This window comes from Mus caroli, chromosome 10 (genome assembly GCF_900094665.2).
Source record: "Mus caroli chromosome 10, CAROLI_EIJ_v1.1, whole genome shotgun sequence".
In the NCBI taxonomy this organism is placed as follows: domain Eukaryota; kingdom Metazoa; phylum Chordata; class Mammalia; order Rodentia; family Muridae; genus Mus; species Mus caroli.
Genome location: NC_034579.1, coordinates 119782149 through 119799866, shown reverse-complemented (window position 1 = coordinate 119799866; position 17718 = coordinate 119782149). Strand labels below are relative to the sequence as shown.

Sequence of the window (17718 nt, the reverse complement as noted above, 5' to 3'; positions counted from 1 at the left end):
AAAAAAAAAAAGAAAGCCGTGGAGCTTCCCTTCCTCATGTACAGTAAAGGCTCAGGTAGAATCAGAGCAAAGCCCAGCAACTGCAGTGAGAACCTGCGAGCTCAGGTCCGAGCCTGCGGGAGGCGGACTCTTGGACTCATCTTGGACTCTGTGACTAAAAGGGCAGGTAGCCTGGCCCTGACCTTGCTGCAAGCCAAAGATGACTCTGACCTTCTGACTTTTCTGCCTTCGCTTGCTGAGGGACTGCAAGCCATTACAGTGGGCATCAGCTGTCAACTGACACAAACTTACAATCAAGTGGAAAGAGGCAACATCACCTAAAGAATTGCCTTAATCAGACTGACCTGTGGTGTGAGGTCTGTGGTATGTATGAGGAACTCTCTTTTCTTTGTTTTCTTCTATTGTGTTTTGTCTTTGTTTTTTTTCAAGACAGTATTTCTTTGTGTAGCACTGCCAGTCCTGAAACTCTCTACATAGACCATGCTGGCCTCCAGCTGCCTCTGCCTCCCCAGTGTTGGTATTAAGGCGCTTTCATAATTGCTTTAATTGATGTAGGAGGGCCCAGCACACTGTGGATGATGGCATCCTTAGGCAGGTGGGCCTGGGACATATATAAGAAAGCTAGCTGGAAGAGCCAGCCTTCTGTAATGATCCCATGGTTTCTGTATGAGCCCCTGCTCGGGCCTCCCTGGAAAATAAGCTGTGACCTGTGAGCTGAGATGAACCCTTTCCTCCCCAACTGCTTCTCCTCAGTGTTTTCCCACAGCAAAAGACAAGCAAACTAGGACACGAGTGCACTGCTGTGCCTGGCTCTGGGGGAAGCTGGGGAGCGGTGACATCAGTCACCAGCAGATCCTGACAGTTCTGTCTCTTCAAGGACTGTGAACACGGCACACTTAACCCTTACCTGTGTCTCCGGACGCAAACCATTCTCTTCACCCTCCTTCTCGACTTCTTCCTTACTTGGACTTTTGGATATAAATTTATTTTTGTTTACAGATTCTTCCACCAGTTTTTTTTCTGATTCTTTCATTATTTCCAGAGTCTCCTGAGTAGTGTTACTGTTAGACATGTTCTGCAGCAGGGTACAGCAGCTTCTATGGATTTCTGAAGAAACAGGAAAGGCAAGCGATGAGAGTTACAGCCTTGGATGCACACGCAAGATTTGTTTTTAAAACACACACATAGACATACACACAGAGACCCACACACACTGCCAAGAGTCTCCCTACATCCTAGAAAAAAGTCCTTTTGTAAATGCTGCCCTTGGATTAATTTCTTTTATTTATTCATTCATTCATTCATTTATTCATTCATTTTTACTTATGCTTTTATTTTCTGTTTTTCTAAGACAAGATCACACTATGTAGGTCACCCTGGCTGTCCTGGACCTCACTTTGTACATCAGGCTGCCCTGGGACTCACAGAGATCTGCCTTCTAAGTGCTGGAGTTACAAGCATGTGCTATCATGTCTAGATACCTATGTGAACTGAAACAAAAATTTGATGAGTTGTAATATTGACACATCAGTGAATCATCAGGATGATGGAGCCAGTAAGCACTGTTACAATTGTAACACACCTGTGAACCCCTCAGGACGACGTGACTACTGTAAAACCTGTGACCCCATCAGGATCACATAAGCCCTGTTCAGGTCTCCCTCTCTTCCCATCACTCCTGGCCAAATCTGGTCTGCTTTCTGTCACTTCAAATTAATCTGTCTTTTCTAGATACTGGCAATGGGGTGCTGTGGACCCAACTCAGACCTCACCAGTGCATAGTTCACTACTAAGCAACATCAGTAGTCACACACATTTCCCCAAATTTCACAGAAATGAAATTGCACTGTCTCTAGACAATCTTCCTCAGCATAATTATCTTGAGATTCACCTGAGTTCAGTTCTAAAGCAACTTAGGATGAGCTTTGGGTTCTTGGCACCTTGTATGCTGTTACCTACAGAAATGTGCTCACGTTTTCAGCTATATTATTTAAATCACTGGATTCTCTCTAAAGAAGAAAAAAATGTATCACAGAGCTCTACTTACCCAAGAAATATCCTTCTTTAACAAAAGGGAGAACCACCATAGCTACTACAAACTACAAATCCTTACCAGTTTCAAGTTACATGAAAAAGCAGCTAAATTATACAAGTTTCAGTATCTTACACTGTGTCTTTTAAGCAGTTGAAAGTAAGCACAGAGAGAGACCTTTTTAGCCACGTGTCATCCAAACAGACTAAAGACCTTCCTGGAGTGGAAGAGGACCTTAGTTTGTTTCTCTGTTCAGTATTTGGGTTCACTCAATCGACTGCCTCCCAACAACACAGATTACAAGTGTCTGGGGTGGTATCTTCTCACTGACTGTCACAGTCTGGGACATACTGGATTCCTATAGATTCCCAAAGTTACCCAAGCGAGTGCCCTACAAACAGCTCAGATGTCCTTACCTGCCGCTTAGCTCTTCCTTACAGGGACCACGAAGCGGACTTTGATCCTGACTAGTTTTGTTTTCCCTAACCCACTCACACTCCCAGTGCAGCTGTACAGTTTGAACTAAATGAACAAATGCTCAGCAATGCTTCACAGTTGTCAAATGGTCAGTTTCTTGTCTTTCAAACAATTTAAAGGGCCAGACACCAAAGGTTCTCAAGAAGCACAGGTAGCCTCATCCAATACAACTTCAACCGCCTGCAAGATTACTGTTTGTCTGCTTGCACAGCTGTTTGCCTAGGAACAGAAAAATTCTCTTCGATGTGGAGTGTAGTGGTACACATCTACAAACCTAGCACTTGAAAGGCAGAGGCCAGCTTGCTCTACACAGCTAGTTCCACGACAGCAGGGATACATAGATAGACCCGTCTCAGAAAATAAAGGGTTAACAGCTCTACACTATGGAGTTCCTGTATCCTCAGCACCAGGGAGGCCAGAAGCGAGGAAGGAGGGTTTCTTAACCTTTAAGTTTACAATGAGCAAGATAGGGAGTGGAGGAAGGTACTGTTTATGGTCATACCACCTTGAATGTGCTCAATCTCATCTAAATGGGTAAAATAAAATATTCTATATATACATTGATATACTGTTACAGGCTTCTATAGAAAAAGTTATAACCCTCAAGGTATTTCTTGATCACTGGCTATATATGAGATTTTATCTGTCTGTTTCTATCATGCCATATTTATATATGATCAACTTTAAAATTTTTTAAAATTTATTGTGTGTATGTGTTTGTGTATGTGTGTATGTTGTGTGTTCATACCACAGACTGTTGGTGAAAGCCAGAGGATAATTTGTGAAAGTTGGTTCTCTCCTTTTACCATGTGGGGTCTCGGGGTAGAAAGCAGGTCACCCTCCCTGGCAGCAGTGCCTTTCCTACTGAGCCGACTGGGTCATCTGCTGGCCCTGGATGGGTGTACAGATTACCTTGCCTGTCAGGGAAGTCTCTGAAGTTCTAGTAACACTCAGCACATAGGGCTGGCAGTTGGCTTAATTCACCTTCTGCAAAGTCAATGTATTTACCTTCAAGTATAAACTATTCCTTTTGAGAAAAACGTTCCTTAAAAAGCAGACAAAAATTAATCTTCCTGTTATTCTCTCCTATCAGCCCCAATTTAGCTTTCTATGCCAGAAATAAAAAACAAATACAGGGCTGGACATTGGTGGTACACGACTTTAACCCCGGCACTCAAGGCAGATCTCTGTGAGTTTGATGCAAGCCAAATCTACAAAAGTTCCAGGATAGACAGGGCTACCTACACAGTGAGACCCTGTCTCAAAACAACAACAACAACAAGGAAAACATACATTTTTCAGTCTTCAAATATCCTTTACTGGAAGGCCATGCACGTCCTCATTTGTTCTATTCCAAGTCACTTTATAGTCACTTCTGTGAAAACAGGCATTCATGTATTTTCCAGGACAAATCAGAACAACACAAACCTCTAAAAACTGTTTCAGGACTGTAGATGAATATCCAACTTAAGTAGCAAAAAAGCACACCATAAGTAATGCTGCCAACAGTCATGTCTGTATTCCTCACGGTTATTAAATAACTATCTTGTCTGATGACACACAATATAAAGAGCAACTATGAAACCCACTCATTTACACAGACTAATAAAATCTTATTGTGAATGAGTATCCTGCTGGCCCTGGACAGCACAGGTGCAGCAGCTCCAGAGCAGGACATGCATGTGTTGAGCAAGAATAACTATCCCTCCATGTCAACCCCTTACAACAAACAGTTTTATCTTATCTCCTTATTTAAGCATTCCTTGCTTCTTAAAAACAGGTCTTCAACTACCACTGTTTCAGTTCTTATCATTTACCAAGCATGCTCATTGCTTCAAAAACAACAATAAGAACCTTGTCCTGACTGCATGCGCGGGTGCACACACACACCCCACCATGAGGACACACGATGTGCTAGCCATGACATATCTGAGTTACTAATTTTGGGGTCATCATCTACTTCCTCCCTTCTCCCACCATCTGTGGGTGGCTTTTATAGTTTGTCTCCTTTTGAAAGACTTAGAAAGCTTAGCTTAGGTGGGCTTGGGAATCTCTATGTAGCCAAGGATGACCTGCCCCACTTCCTAAGAGCTACCATTACAGGGGGCAGCACTGTACCTGCCCATGGCCCTGCTTTCTCTTGCCCAGACTGGACTTGAACTTGCAGCAGTTTTCATGTGTCAGCCTCATGAGTGCCGTGATTATAAGAACGTGCGTGGCAGGATATTGTAAACTATTTCTCTCAGTATCTTCAATGAAACTATTTCTTAGGGTAAGGCACTCTTTTACTCTCCAAAATAACCTTTAATGAAGGTAATTTTTGTCCTGTAATTCTATGTAGAAGTCTCTGCATACTCTTGACAAATAAGAATTCCTAGTAATAAATCTTGGGGCGGGGGAGTGAAAGTCACAGCTTAAGAGTAAGTCAACTTATTAACTTTTTTTTAAAGGCTAAAAATGAAAGAACAGGGGCAGAAACATAGCATGGCTTAGAGAATATAAGTACTTACTGTGTAAGTTCTGATTTCAATACTCAGAACCCACATAAAAAACAAACAAACATCAACAAAACACAGGCATGAGCGAGGTGTTTTGTGGTGACCTATGTCTTTAGTCTTTAATCCCAGCACTCAAGAGGCAGAGACGGGTCTGTGTGAGTTTGAAGTCAACCTGGTATACACAATAAGTGCTAGGCTAGTCAGGGTGCTTGTTAGATCATGTCTCAAACAAAACTAAACAACACAAAGAAAAAAAAAAAAAAACAAAACCAGACACATGGTTGCATATGCCTATACTTCTTAGTGTTGAGGCGGGCGAGACAGGCATATTCCTTGAACTCACGGGGCTACTCAACAAAAGTCAAAATTGCAAGCTTTGGGTTCAGTGAGAAAACCAGTCGTCTTCTCTCTTTCTCTCTCTGATTTTTTTTTTTTTTTTTGAGACAAGTTGTCACTTTATAAATCTGGCTGGCATGGATTAAAGGTGTGCACAGCCATGCCCAATGGGAAACCCTGTCTTAAAGGTATAAAGGGTAGAGAATGGAGAAAGATTCGAGATGTCCTCTGGCCTTCACACTCTATCTGCACAGTCATGTGCAAATGCACTTGTCCTTGGTCCCTTGTACACAAACACACCAAATTAAACACTGTTTAAAATGAGAGTGGCTATAAAGCCAATAGGAGGCACAGAAATAGTTCCCCTTGTGATGGTTCGTTTGACATACACAAGAAATTAAGGAGTTAGGAGATTTTACTTTTGGCAGGAGAAACAAAAATGGGCTAACTCATAAGTAACAGTAACTAAAACAAACCAAAGACATGAAGCTCCCAGGAGGGCCCATACAAGCACTTCCCTGTAAAATATTTGTACATGCAAAGGGAATATACTGCATAGGGATACCCAGAGAGAAAGCCAGACTCATTTCTATTCTCTTCCCGGCCTCTTTTTCTGAGACAGGGTCTGCTATGCACCTAAGCCTGGCCTGGAACCTGGAGTGAGCCCTACCTTGGCCTCCTGAGTGCAGTTGTCTCCTTTATAGTCAATGTCCAATAGAGAAGTGTGTGTAAATAAGACAGCCCAAGGTACTGAGGATCCTGCCTTCCCCTGTTGTAAATCCATGTAAGTTTTCTAGTCCTTCACTCATTCACATATGAAGAGCAAACTGCTCCAAAGTAATAAATTTAAAAATGTTTTATTGAGCCAGTGAGATGGCTCAGCACGAAAAGGTTCACGTTGTCAAACATGACATCCTGAGTTCATTTCCTGGGGACCCCTCCCCAGATCATTTAATATTTAGTATTTAATAATTATGTAGAGAACTAGGCATGGGGGTGCACACCTTTAACCCCAGCACTCGGGAGGCTGAGACAGATGGATCTCTGAGTTTGAGACCAGCCTGGTCTACAGAGCCAGTTCCAGGATATCAAGGGTGACACAAAGAAACCCTGTGTTGGCAAACAAACAAAATTATGTTGGGGGTGGGCACAACTTTCTTCTCTTTCAACTGTTGAGGCACAGTCTGTTTCCTGGGTTTTTCCTGCTGCACTGCATATTCTAGGCTAGAACCCCTGGAACCAATGTAAAAATAGCCAGATATGGCATGCATATGTAAATCCAACACTCCTACTGCAAGATGGAAGGAAGAGACATGAGAATTAGTGAGGGGCTCATAGGCCATCTAGCCTAGAGTATGCAGTACAGAAACAGAAACAAGAAAGATCCTGCCTCAGTAGAGTAGAAACAGAGAACTAATTTCCAGAAAAGTTGTCCTCTGACTTCTATGTACATATGGTGAGAAACATCTACCCACCTAAATACATAAACAACAGCAATCTAAACAACAGCGATGACAACAACAAGACATTAAGGGGTGGAGATGGGCAGTGGCTGTGTAAGAGCATGAGCTGCTTTTGCACGGGGCTCTGGCAGCTCACATGTGCTTGGAACTACAACTCCAGGGAACTGGAAAACTCTCCTGGCCTTCTCAGGCACTGTGCTAACATGCACACACACACACACACACACACAATTTTTAAAAATTTAAATAAAATCTTTTGAAAATACTATGAAAGGATTATTCTTTCAAAGCTGTAAAAGAAACATATAACTATAGTCTCAGTGCAACAGGTAGGTAAACATAAACCTGAGCTGTGCTGTGAGACCCTGTCTCAAAAAACCACAAACAAGGGAGGGGCTGGAAAATGGCTCAGCAGATAAGAGCACTTGCTATTCTTACAGAAGACTCATCCATACCTTGGCTTACAACCATATGTAACTCCATTTCCAGGAGACTGGATGCTGTCTTTGACATGGTGTGCATGTATGTGTATATGTGTGTGTTTATACATATATTTATATATATTTTATATGTGTGTATATATATATATATATATACACACACAACATATATATGTATATATATATACATATATACATATACATACATACACACATATACATACATTCAGGTAAAAACACTCATAATACAAAATCTAAATCTAAAGGAAAAAACAAAGAAAAAAGTAAGTAAAATCAGTCTGTGGTGATTAGGTCAGAAAGTAGTTGCTTTAATGAGTGGTAAGAATAAGGCAGATAATGACTGATAAGAGAAAATATGGGACCTTTCTTGAGTTAACAAAACTAGTCTATCTTGCAGGATATGGTGGCTCATTCCTAGAACACTTGGGAGGTTAAGACAAGACAGTTGCCATGAGTTTCAGGCCCATCTGGGCTACGGAGTGAAACCCTGCCTCCAAAACAAAAGCAATCAAACCCAAATTAACCAAAAAAAAATCTATTTTGTTTGCAGTAATTTTTTTCTTTTTTTAAGACTTTGGGTTTTTTTGCAAAAGATTTTTGTATGTATGTATGAGTACACTGTTGTTCTCTTCAGACACCAGAAGAGGGCACCAGATCCCATTACATACAGTTGTAAGCCACCATATGCTTGCTGGGAATTGAACTCTGGAAGGACCTGTGGAAGAGCTGTCAGTGCCCTTAGCTGCTAAGCCATCTCTCCAGCCCCATTAAGATCTATTTTTGTGCTGGAGATGGCTCAGTGGTAAAGAGTACCAGTTACTCTTTTAGAAGACCCAGGTTCAATTCCTAGCACCCACATGGCAGCTCACAACTGTCTGCAACTCCAGTACCAGGAGATCTGACATGCACACTAAATAAATAAGTAAATCATTGTTTAACACAAAGACAAGTGTGTCTGGTGTCTGTGTGGCCAGAAGAGGTTGCTGAATCCCCTGGAAATGGAGGTAACAGGTGGATGTGTACAGCCATGTGGGGTCTTGGAAACTGAACTCTGATCCTTTGTAAGAGGAGAGAGAAAGAGATCTTAATTACTGAGACAGTTTTCCAGACTTTGCAGCGTGGTTTTATAGCTGCAGTATGTAACTTCCAAAACTCATTAACAGAAAAGTTAAGATCTGTGTATTTTCTGTTACACACACATAAGCACAAAACAACAACAAAAACAAACAAACAAACCAAAACCTTAAGAAGCCAGCAAGACAGCTCAATGGTTAAAGAAAGGTACTAAATCTGCATGATAGACAGAAAACCAACTTGTGAAAAACTCTCCTCTGATCTCCACAAACCTCTGCCCCCACAATAAACAAAGAAAGCCAGAAAAAGAAAGAAAATGAAAACTTAAAAGAAACACTCTCAGGAATTAATAAGAACAAAGGATTAAAAAAATAAAGTGTGTGTGGGATACTAGGAGTATAGAGACTTAGGGGTTGGGATGGAGGAGAAGAAGGCGTGGGAGGTGGTTAACTAAAATTAAGTATGTACACATATGGATACATATGTATGTATATGTGCATGTACACACACATGCACCCCCCCCCCTTATGAAGCCACTACTTTGCAATGTAACTTACAAATCTAACAAAAGGCAGCTGAGAGGCTCAGAGGTTAAGAGCACTGGCTGCTCATCCAGAGGACTCAGGTTCGATTCCTAGCACTTATATGACATTTATAACAATCTGTAACTCTAGATCCAACAGAGCGCTCAGCTCTAAATGGAACAGCTCTGCCAACTCTCCCACAGGGTCAGGTACGCTGCTAGAGACAGGAAGGAGGGTGAAATCCAGGAGCTGCGGGCTATGAATGCTATCTGGAGGACACAACACCTGCAGGCACAAGACACACAAAAGACCAAGCCAGCAAGGTCAGTCAGCATTCTAGCAGGCAGCACTAACTGGACTCAGGAGGAGCCCCACGTAGGGAGGGAGGGGACAAGGTGGAAAGACATGCTGGGGATTTTCGGGTACGATGAGAGAGGGGAGTTAGGGTGAAAATGATTAAGAAACATTGCATACAGGTCTGAACTTGATAGAGAACAAATGAAAGATATTAAAATAATAAAACAGTAGAGGCCCATGCCCCACAACCATCTTAGTTTCTTTCTTCCTTCCTCTTTCTATTCTCTTTCTTTGGGGTTAAGAGGAATAAAGTATACTCAGAGTCCTGCTGGTCTGGAGCTTGCTATGTGATTAGGCCAGCCTTGAACTCAGGGAGCACTACCTGCCTCTGCCTTCTTTTTGTTTTGTTTTGTTTTTGTTGTTGTTGTTTCTTTTGTGGGTTTTTTTTTAAGGGGGGGGGGGATTCAAGACAGGGTTTCTCTGTGTAGCCCTGGCTGTCCTGGAACTCACTTTGTAGACCAGGCTGTCCTGGAACTCAGAAATCCGCCTGCCTCTGCCTCCCGAGTACTGGGATTAAAGGCGTGCACCACCACGCCCAGTTCTGCCTATGCTTTCTTAGTGCTGAAATTAAAGGTGTATGCCACAATATCCAGCAAACTCTTATGTTTTCTGACAGAATTAGGAAAGAAAATGATGTCCATACTAACTGAGCAGGACTATGGGCCCACTGCTTTATGCACTTGAGTTCTTAGCTACCAAGCACAGCTAAGCTGACTCATCAGGGCACATCATAAGGACGCGGAAAGAGACCAGAACCTCAACGCTGTCTGGCTTCAATGTTCGCACTGTTCAATGTCTACAGTGACTTTCTAAAAGATTTTTAAAAAACTAATTGTAAAAATTGTGTGTGTGTGTGTGTGTGTGTGTGTATGTTTGAGTGCAGGTGCCTGAGGAGCCCAGAGGTGTCTTATCCCCTGCAGCTGGAGTACAGGGGGTTGTGAGCCACCCTACATGGGTGCTAGGAACTGCACTCAGGTCTTCTGCAAGAGCAGTATGCACTCTTAACTGCTGAGCCCTCTCTCTTAATGTCTACATTTTTAAAATAACAAAACAAAGCAAAGTCTACATTTGTTCTATGACGTTGATATTTTTCATTTCCTTAAAAATATTTGTTTATTTTATGTATATTAATAAGATGTTACTGACACATTACAAGAGGGTATTGGATCCCATTACAGATGGTTGTGAGCCACCATGTGGTTGCTGGGATTTGACCTCAGGACCTCTGGAAGAGCAGTCACTGCTCTTTAACCGCTGAGCCATCTCTCCAGCCCTTCTGTTTATTATTACTAAAAAGATTATATCACTGTAACATAGCTAACTCTTTACTAGGGTATTTTTCAGATGAGAAAACTAACGGTCAGAGAAATCAACATTAGAGGGGCAAATGCAAGAATTTAACGAGCTACTCTGATCCCTTAACCAAGTTCTAGGTGCTCCAAAGTGACCATTGAGGAACATTCTAGAATTTGGGCCCACTGCTTTATGCACTTCAACTCTTACTTACCAAGGTATGGAACAGAAAGGTGCCTATATTTCAGGCCTTTTCTTCATCTTAGTCAATGCAGGCTATACCTAAAGACTTAACAATCAAGTTTATAAAGTCTCCTATCTTTCTCTTCAATCTATCCATTTTTCATGATTTTTATTTTTATTTATGTTTTAATTTTAGCTTCTGAGTGTGCTGGTTAGTTATTAGATAAACTTGACAAAGGCCAGAGTCGTTTGGGAAGAGAGAACTTCAACTGAGAAAATACCCCCTTCAGAGTGGCCTGTAGGCAGTTTGTAGGGTGTTACCTTTATTGATTAATGATACCAAAGGGCCCAGTTCACTGTGGGCAGTGCCATTCCTGGGCAGGTGGTCCCACAGCGAGGAAGCCAGAAAACGGCACTCCTCCATGCCCTTTGCTTCAGTTTTTGAATCCAGGTCCTGGCCTGTTTGAATTCCTGACCAATTTTTCTGGATGATAACCGCAAGCAGAAAAATGAAATAAACTTTTTTCTTCCCAAGTTGATTTTGGTCTAAAACCATTGGAAAAACACAAATATTTACTTTATGACTCATACCAGTAGCAACATTACAGTGTATATAGAGACAAATCACTTCTGCTCTATCATGGCCATGCTTAGAATTAGAACTTGTTCGCTGGGTGTGAGGGATACCCCTTTAATCCCAGCACCTGGGGCCAGGTGGGTCACTGTGAGTTCCAAGACAGCCAGAGCTTTTACACAGAGAAACCCTGTCTCGAAAAACCAAACCAAACCAATGATGTCACAAAAAACCAAACCACATAACCCTGTCACATGCCCATCTGTAGCAGGAGTGTAATTTACAAATAGGAGGTAAGGATTTCATCTCCCAATCAAATCACACTGAAGATATACAGGTATCACACTCAGATTTAACAACAAAGTTTGAGAAAAGCACCTCTTTATCATTTTTGAAACATCTTATTTCATGACTCTACATTCTGTCAATATTAATGTTATAAATCACCAAATAAAGAAATTCTTCAAGGTTAAATGATGGTACATTTTATGTTCTCTCTTTTCATTGGCCCTTATGTCAGCCAATCTGATTCAGGACTCCATGGCAACAGTCTCTATCACTAGGAGCTAAAAAATGAGGATACCCTCCCCTCTTAAATAAAACCAGTTTCCACAAACACTGCTGCAAATGCTGAGCGATGGACTCTGCAGATAAATAGGAAATACTGCCATTCTAGTATCGTAACAGTTCAGCTTGGGGCAGGGGAGATGGCAGTGCTCTATGGAAGCAACACTGGAGTCCCCAAATGTTTTCTCCTTGCTCAGTTTCAGGACAGAATTCCAGGCATCTAATTGGTCAGAAAACCAACATGAAGATAAAACTTAGGACTACTATCTTTTTATGTTCTCTCTCTTTTTTTAAATGTTGTAACTGGCATGGAAACTGACTGTCTCTTGTGGGAGGGAGGGAGGTTTTGAGACAAGGCTGCTTTGTATAGTCCTGGCTGTCCTGGATCTCACTCTGTAGACCAGGCTGGCCTCCAACTGAAACTGACATATCCTAAGCCTTTACTGTCGAATTTTCAAATACAGTTCTTATAGTCTTTAGAATTCTATTACATCTGTCATTTTTTTTCTGTATATCCCTTCTATACCACCCTTCACTACTCTAAAGGGAAAAAACAAAAACTGCTGTGCCCAATGCCAAAATAACATATTTGCTCTTCACATTTCATATGATTCCATGCCTTCTCCTTGACCTGCAGACATCCCTTGAGGAGGAGGGGAAGGAAGGAAGGAAGGAAGGAAGGAAGGAAGGAAGGAAGGAAGGAAGGAAGGAAGGCAGGCAGGCAGGCAGGCAGGCAGGCAGGCAGGCAGGCAGGCAGGCAGGCAGGCCAAGCCAACATCTCTCACTGGCATACAGTTTATAATTCATCTGGCATATTATATAAGGCATTCCTGTTTCTTAGATGCCATTCACCAGTAATTGGTGAAATATCGCAGAGTGCAATAAACAGAATTTGGTCTTTACCCTTGGCCTTCTGGTGTCACAAGAGTGCTGAGAACTAGACAGAATCAGGTCAGGGTTAAAATTAGCTGGAACTTATGGATTTTCAGCAAGTTCACACTGTTTTTATGTGTTCTTTAACTGTAGTACAACATGTATTAATTTTTAATTTTTTAAACTTAATTTTATTTAATTAAAATATTAATCTTTTTAACACTCTTTGTGCATAATACTTGTTTGTGTGCACACATGCATAGGAACACACGTATGCATGTGTGTTGAACATGCATGTTGAAGCCAGAGGTTGACATAAGATGTATTCCTAATTGTTCGCCACCTTTTGTGTTTGTTTTTGTGTCACAGTCTCTGTGAGCCTGGATCTCACAAATTCCATTCAGTTCAGCCAGTGAAGCCCAGATCTTCTCCTGTGTCTGCTCTCCAGCACGGAGGTGGCAGGTGTGCCTGTGACCATTTCACCAGCTTTGACGTGTGTGCTGGAGATCTAACTTATGTTCTGGTGCTAGCGTGTTAACCACTTTGTCAACCAAACTATCTCTCCAGTCCTACTTTAACTATTTTTTTAGAAAGCTCTATTTTAGTTTTAATTATGTATGGATGAGGTATATGTGCTCATGAGTACAGGTTCTCTCAGAGGCCAGAAGAGAACATCACAGACCTTGGAACTAGAGCTTTAGAGGGTGCTAAGAACCAAATATGGGTCCTTTGTGAGAGCAGCATATTCCTCTCCAGTCCCTATTTTAACAGGTTTTCAGTATAGACTCCAATGATGTCAAGTACACCGATACTGTTATAAAAGCAAAAAGTTATCTTGGCACAAAGATTATATTAAGATATTCTAGGGCTGGAGAGATGGCTCAGTGATTAAGAGCAAGGACTGCTCTTCCAGAGGCCCTGAGTTCAGTTCCCAGCAACCACATGGTGGCTCACAACCATCTGTAATGGGGTCTGATGCCCTCTTCTGGTGTGTCTGAAGAACAGATACTGTGTAGATGTACATAAAATAAAGAAATAATTCTAAAGCAAAAAAGATACTCTAGTTGTTCTTTTGACTGATATTTAATGAACATATAAAAATGTAGAGCTACTCCTCAGATTACAATAGGGTTATCTCATAATAAACGTGCTTTAGTTGAAATACTAAATCAGGAGCTGGAGAGATGGTTCTGTAGTTAAGAGCATTGCTACTCTTGCAGGGGACCTGGGTTTGTTTTTAAGACTCACAACAGAATGTAATTCCAGTTCCAGAGGGATCCAACACCTTCTTACGGCCTCTGCGGTCACTAAATGCATTAGTACTCATATACCTAATTTACTGAGCACAGCTCAGCAACATAGCACCTCAGACTCTATCTATCCTTTACTCCTGACCATGCAGCTGTGTTCCTAAAACAATACCAAAGGTGACAGAGGCAGCAGGCCTAGAGATGCAGCTAAGCCAATGATATGCTGCTGGCCTGGCCTGGCACACAGGGCGTCTGGTTCCCCTCTACTGCAGCACCACACAGCCTAGGCAAGGCAGGACACCCGCTAGTCTAACACTCGGGAGCTGTGGCAGGAGGACCAGAATTTCAGGGCAAGTTGAAGGCGAGCCTAGGGTAAATCAAAGCCTGTCTGAAAGAAAGAAAGAAAGAAAGAAAGAAAGAAAGAAAGAAAGAAAGAAAGAAAGAAAGAAAGAGAGAAAGAAAGAGAGAAAGAAAGAGAGAAAGAAAGAGAGAAAGAAAGAGAGAAAGAAAAGAAAAAAGACATAGCTACTACTTATTATTTCCAGCACTCTCGATTTACACAGACTATCACCTTTGCCTCAATTTAACACTAAAAATGTATATGCAGAGATGTTGACTTAAAATCAGGAGGAAGGGCTGGCCAGACAGCACTGAGTCACTTCATTAGCGATGACTGAATCTATGGCCCTGCATGAGAGGAGAGGACTAGCTGACAACAAGCTGGCTGTCTCATCTGTACACACATATCCATAGAATTAAGAAATATAACAAAACCATTTTTTTTAAAAGGAAAGCAAGATTCACCTTCCTCCTTTGGGTTTATTTGGTTTGGGTGTATTTCCCCCAAGACAGGGTTTCTCTATGTTGTCTTGGCTGTTCTGAACTCACTCTACAGACCCGACTGGTCTCAGACTCAGAGATCCACTTGCCTCTGCCTCCCAAGTGCTGGGATTAAAGGTGTGCACCACTGCCACTGCCACTGCCCCTTTGGGTTCCTGAGGCAGGGTCTCACTATAAAGTTCAAGCTGATCTCAAATTTGCAACTCTCCTGCTTTAGCCTCCCCAGACCTGGCATCACAGACATGAAGCATCGCACCTAGCTATGGTTTCATCAACACAAGTACAGAAAATGCAGTGAAATCAACCATAATCTGTAATTCAGCTATTATTGTCATTATTAATAGCAACATATTGAGGTATAATCTGGTTTTTATTCCCATATTTATATATAATTGACATCCATATTGGATATTTTCATATCCTGTATTTTTTTATGTAATTATATGGTACATCAAGCATGTTTTGGGCATGAAATTACTGCCATGAGGCACTACATCTGCTGCTTGTAATTTTTAAAAGTCAGGATCTTATGTGTTCAAGGCTGGCTATGGCCCTACTATGCAGATGAAATTGGTCTTGAACTAGCAATCTTCCTGTTTCAGCCTCTTCAGTGCTAAGATTATAGATGTAAAATACCACAGTGGTTTAAATTACCTTTAATTAAAGGTTAACTGGGGGCTGAAGAGATGGCTCCTTGGATAAGAGCACTGACTGCCTTTCCAGAGGTCCTGAGTTCAACTCCCAACAACCACATGGTGGCTCAAAACCATCTGTAATATAATAGGATCTAATGCCCTCTTCTGGTGTGTCTGAAAAGAGCAACAGTGTACTCACATACATAAATAAATAAATCTTAAAAAAAAATGGACCATAATTTATTTAACCATTCCTCATATTGTGAATTCAGGTAGCTTATCAATTTTACAGTAAAATATTCTTTGATGAACACCTTTGAATCTTTATTAGCAATTCTCACTGACTGCTTAGGATAAATGTATTCAAGAAATTTAGAGATAAAATGGTTTTCCTTCACTCATTTAAGAAAAAAAAAAAAAGGATGCATAGTTGTTGAGGATATTTGATCACACTGTGAACCCCAAGAATGTGTTATATACTGGAAAAAAAACACAAAAAACCTGTTTCTAGTTGTGGTGTGGTCAGCTCCTCCCTTTAATCCCTTTGGGTGGAGCACAGACACGCCCTTAGTACACTTCTTCCTTCCTTCCTCCCTCCCTCTCACAGAGAGAGTTTCTTTGTTATGAGTGTTACACACATTGCTGGCCCTTGTCAATGCACTATGATAGGTTAGCAAGCAATACAAAAAGAGAAAAACTTCAAAAGATAAAAAAGAATAAGACTCTAAGTTATAACAGTGGGCTGGTGAGATGGCTCAGCCATTAAAGGCTAGGCTCTCCTCCTAAAATATGCTACAGCATAAAACTAAAAGAAGATAAAAGGGAACAGGATGTTGGGTTGCTTAGTATTTCTTGCTTGATATTTGGCCCATTTAAAATTCTGGATTTGGGGAGGGAAGGTCAAGGCACCTCAATGGTACAGTACATACTTAGTGTATGCAAAGCCTTCCCGTCAATGCTAGGCACTACCACCCATCCTGCAAGTCAGTTTAAGAAACGTGGCAGTATTTTAAGGACTCACCACACACAGTATGCCGTATCTATGATTGAGTACACTCACAGTTATCCAGAGGAAGAGGAGTACCATGAGCACACCACCCAACCCGAAGAGAAAGGAAGGAATGGCTTTCCAGAGGTGGACACCAGAGGCAAATGTCCAAATGACAGAGATAGGAGTAAGGTAGGTTCTTTCAGACAGATAAGGATAAGAAGAACCGTTACAAACTGGCAGGCTGTCTTCTTGATGAGTACTGTGTAGGCAGAAGCTCTAGGCTGACCTCAGGAGAAATACCTGCCAACCAGCAGCACCAGTTCCCCGACAACACTACAGTGGGTGCAGCAGCTGGCCCCAAACTGTGGATCTTGCCAAATTTAGCTCCAAAGCTCTAAGTTTAGCTCAGAAGTCCTTCTGCATATAAATGTTAGATTGGGCCTTGAGAGCAGAGTCTGTATAATAAAGTCCATGCTCCATGGATTTCCCTAAGAAGCTGTGAATAGTGCTGTTGTCTGAGACAGGGTCTCACTTATGTAGGCCTGCATGAACTCATACAGGTCTTTCTGCTTCAGCCTCAGGGCTGGAATTTAAATGTGTGCCAACATGCTAGGCAGGAGCTGTAGATTTTAAATGGCTGTGACATACTAACGTAACAAGACCATGGGCCTTTAAGCTGATGAGCAACCCCTCACTTCCTGGTTCTTCCCCCTCCTAGTAACTTACGTGGATGGCAGGCTCTTCCTGAGCATTCTCTCAGTCCTCCACAGCCATCCAATTCAGCAAAGCTGAAGGCTCTCAGCACAACCCTTTGTTTACATAAGCCAATCAGGACCAAGTATTAGGCATAAAAAGGGCCCAGGCAGAAGGCCAGGCTTCCTCTCCACCTCAGTAAAGCTCTGGCTCCTCTACTGTCCTGGCTCATTATTCTTCACTGTTTTTAAGACAAGAACCTGGGGTCACTCAGAGTGATTCAGTGGCTGCTGCATCTCCATGGCCATATTTTCTCTAGAATTAAGCCCACCTGAGCAAGGAGATAGCTCTATCACAGTCAAAGACCCCCCCCACAACATGGAGAGCTAAGGCAGAACATGTAAATCAGAACAATGGTAGGGAGCCCACACCTAGAACTCCAGCACTCTGGAGGCTAAGGCAGGAGGAGGCCACAAGTCAGAGACCCCGTCTAAAAAGAAAGCAATCAAACTACAACAAAAGCCCAAACAGGCATGGTTGTGCACACTGGATGAAAAAGAGATGAGAGGAGAGGAGAGGAGAGGAGAGGAGAGGAGA

At 42.0% G+C, this 17718-nt stretch overlaps 1 protein-coding gene across 16 annotated transcripts in view; it reads right to left on the bottom strand.

Moving 5' to 3' along the window:
* Nucleotides 1-17718, bottom strand: part of R3hdm2 (R3H domain containing 2) — a 124772-nt gene that overhangs the window by 55228 nt on the left and 51826 nt on the right. For all 16 annotated transcript variants that reach the window (XM_029482203.1, XM_029482209.1, XM_029482202.1 and 13 more), the window contains one exon: nucleotides 908-1107. In XM_029482203.1, coding sequence (XP_029338063.1) covers nucleotides 908-1072 — 165 coding nt within the window. In that variant the 5' untranslated portion in view covers nucleotides 1073-1107. The remainder of the gene's footprint in view (nucleotides 1-907; nucleotides 1108-17718) is intronic.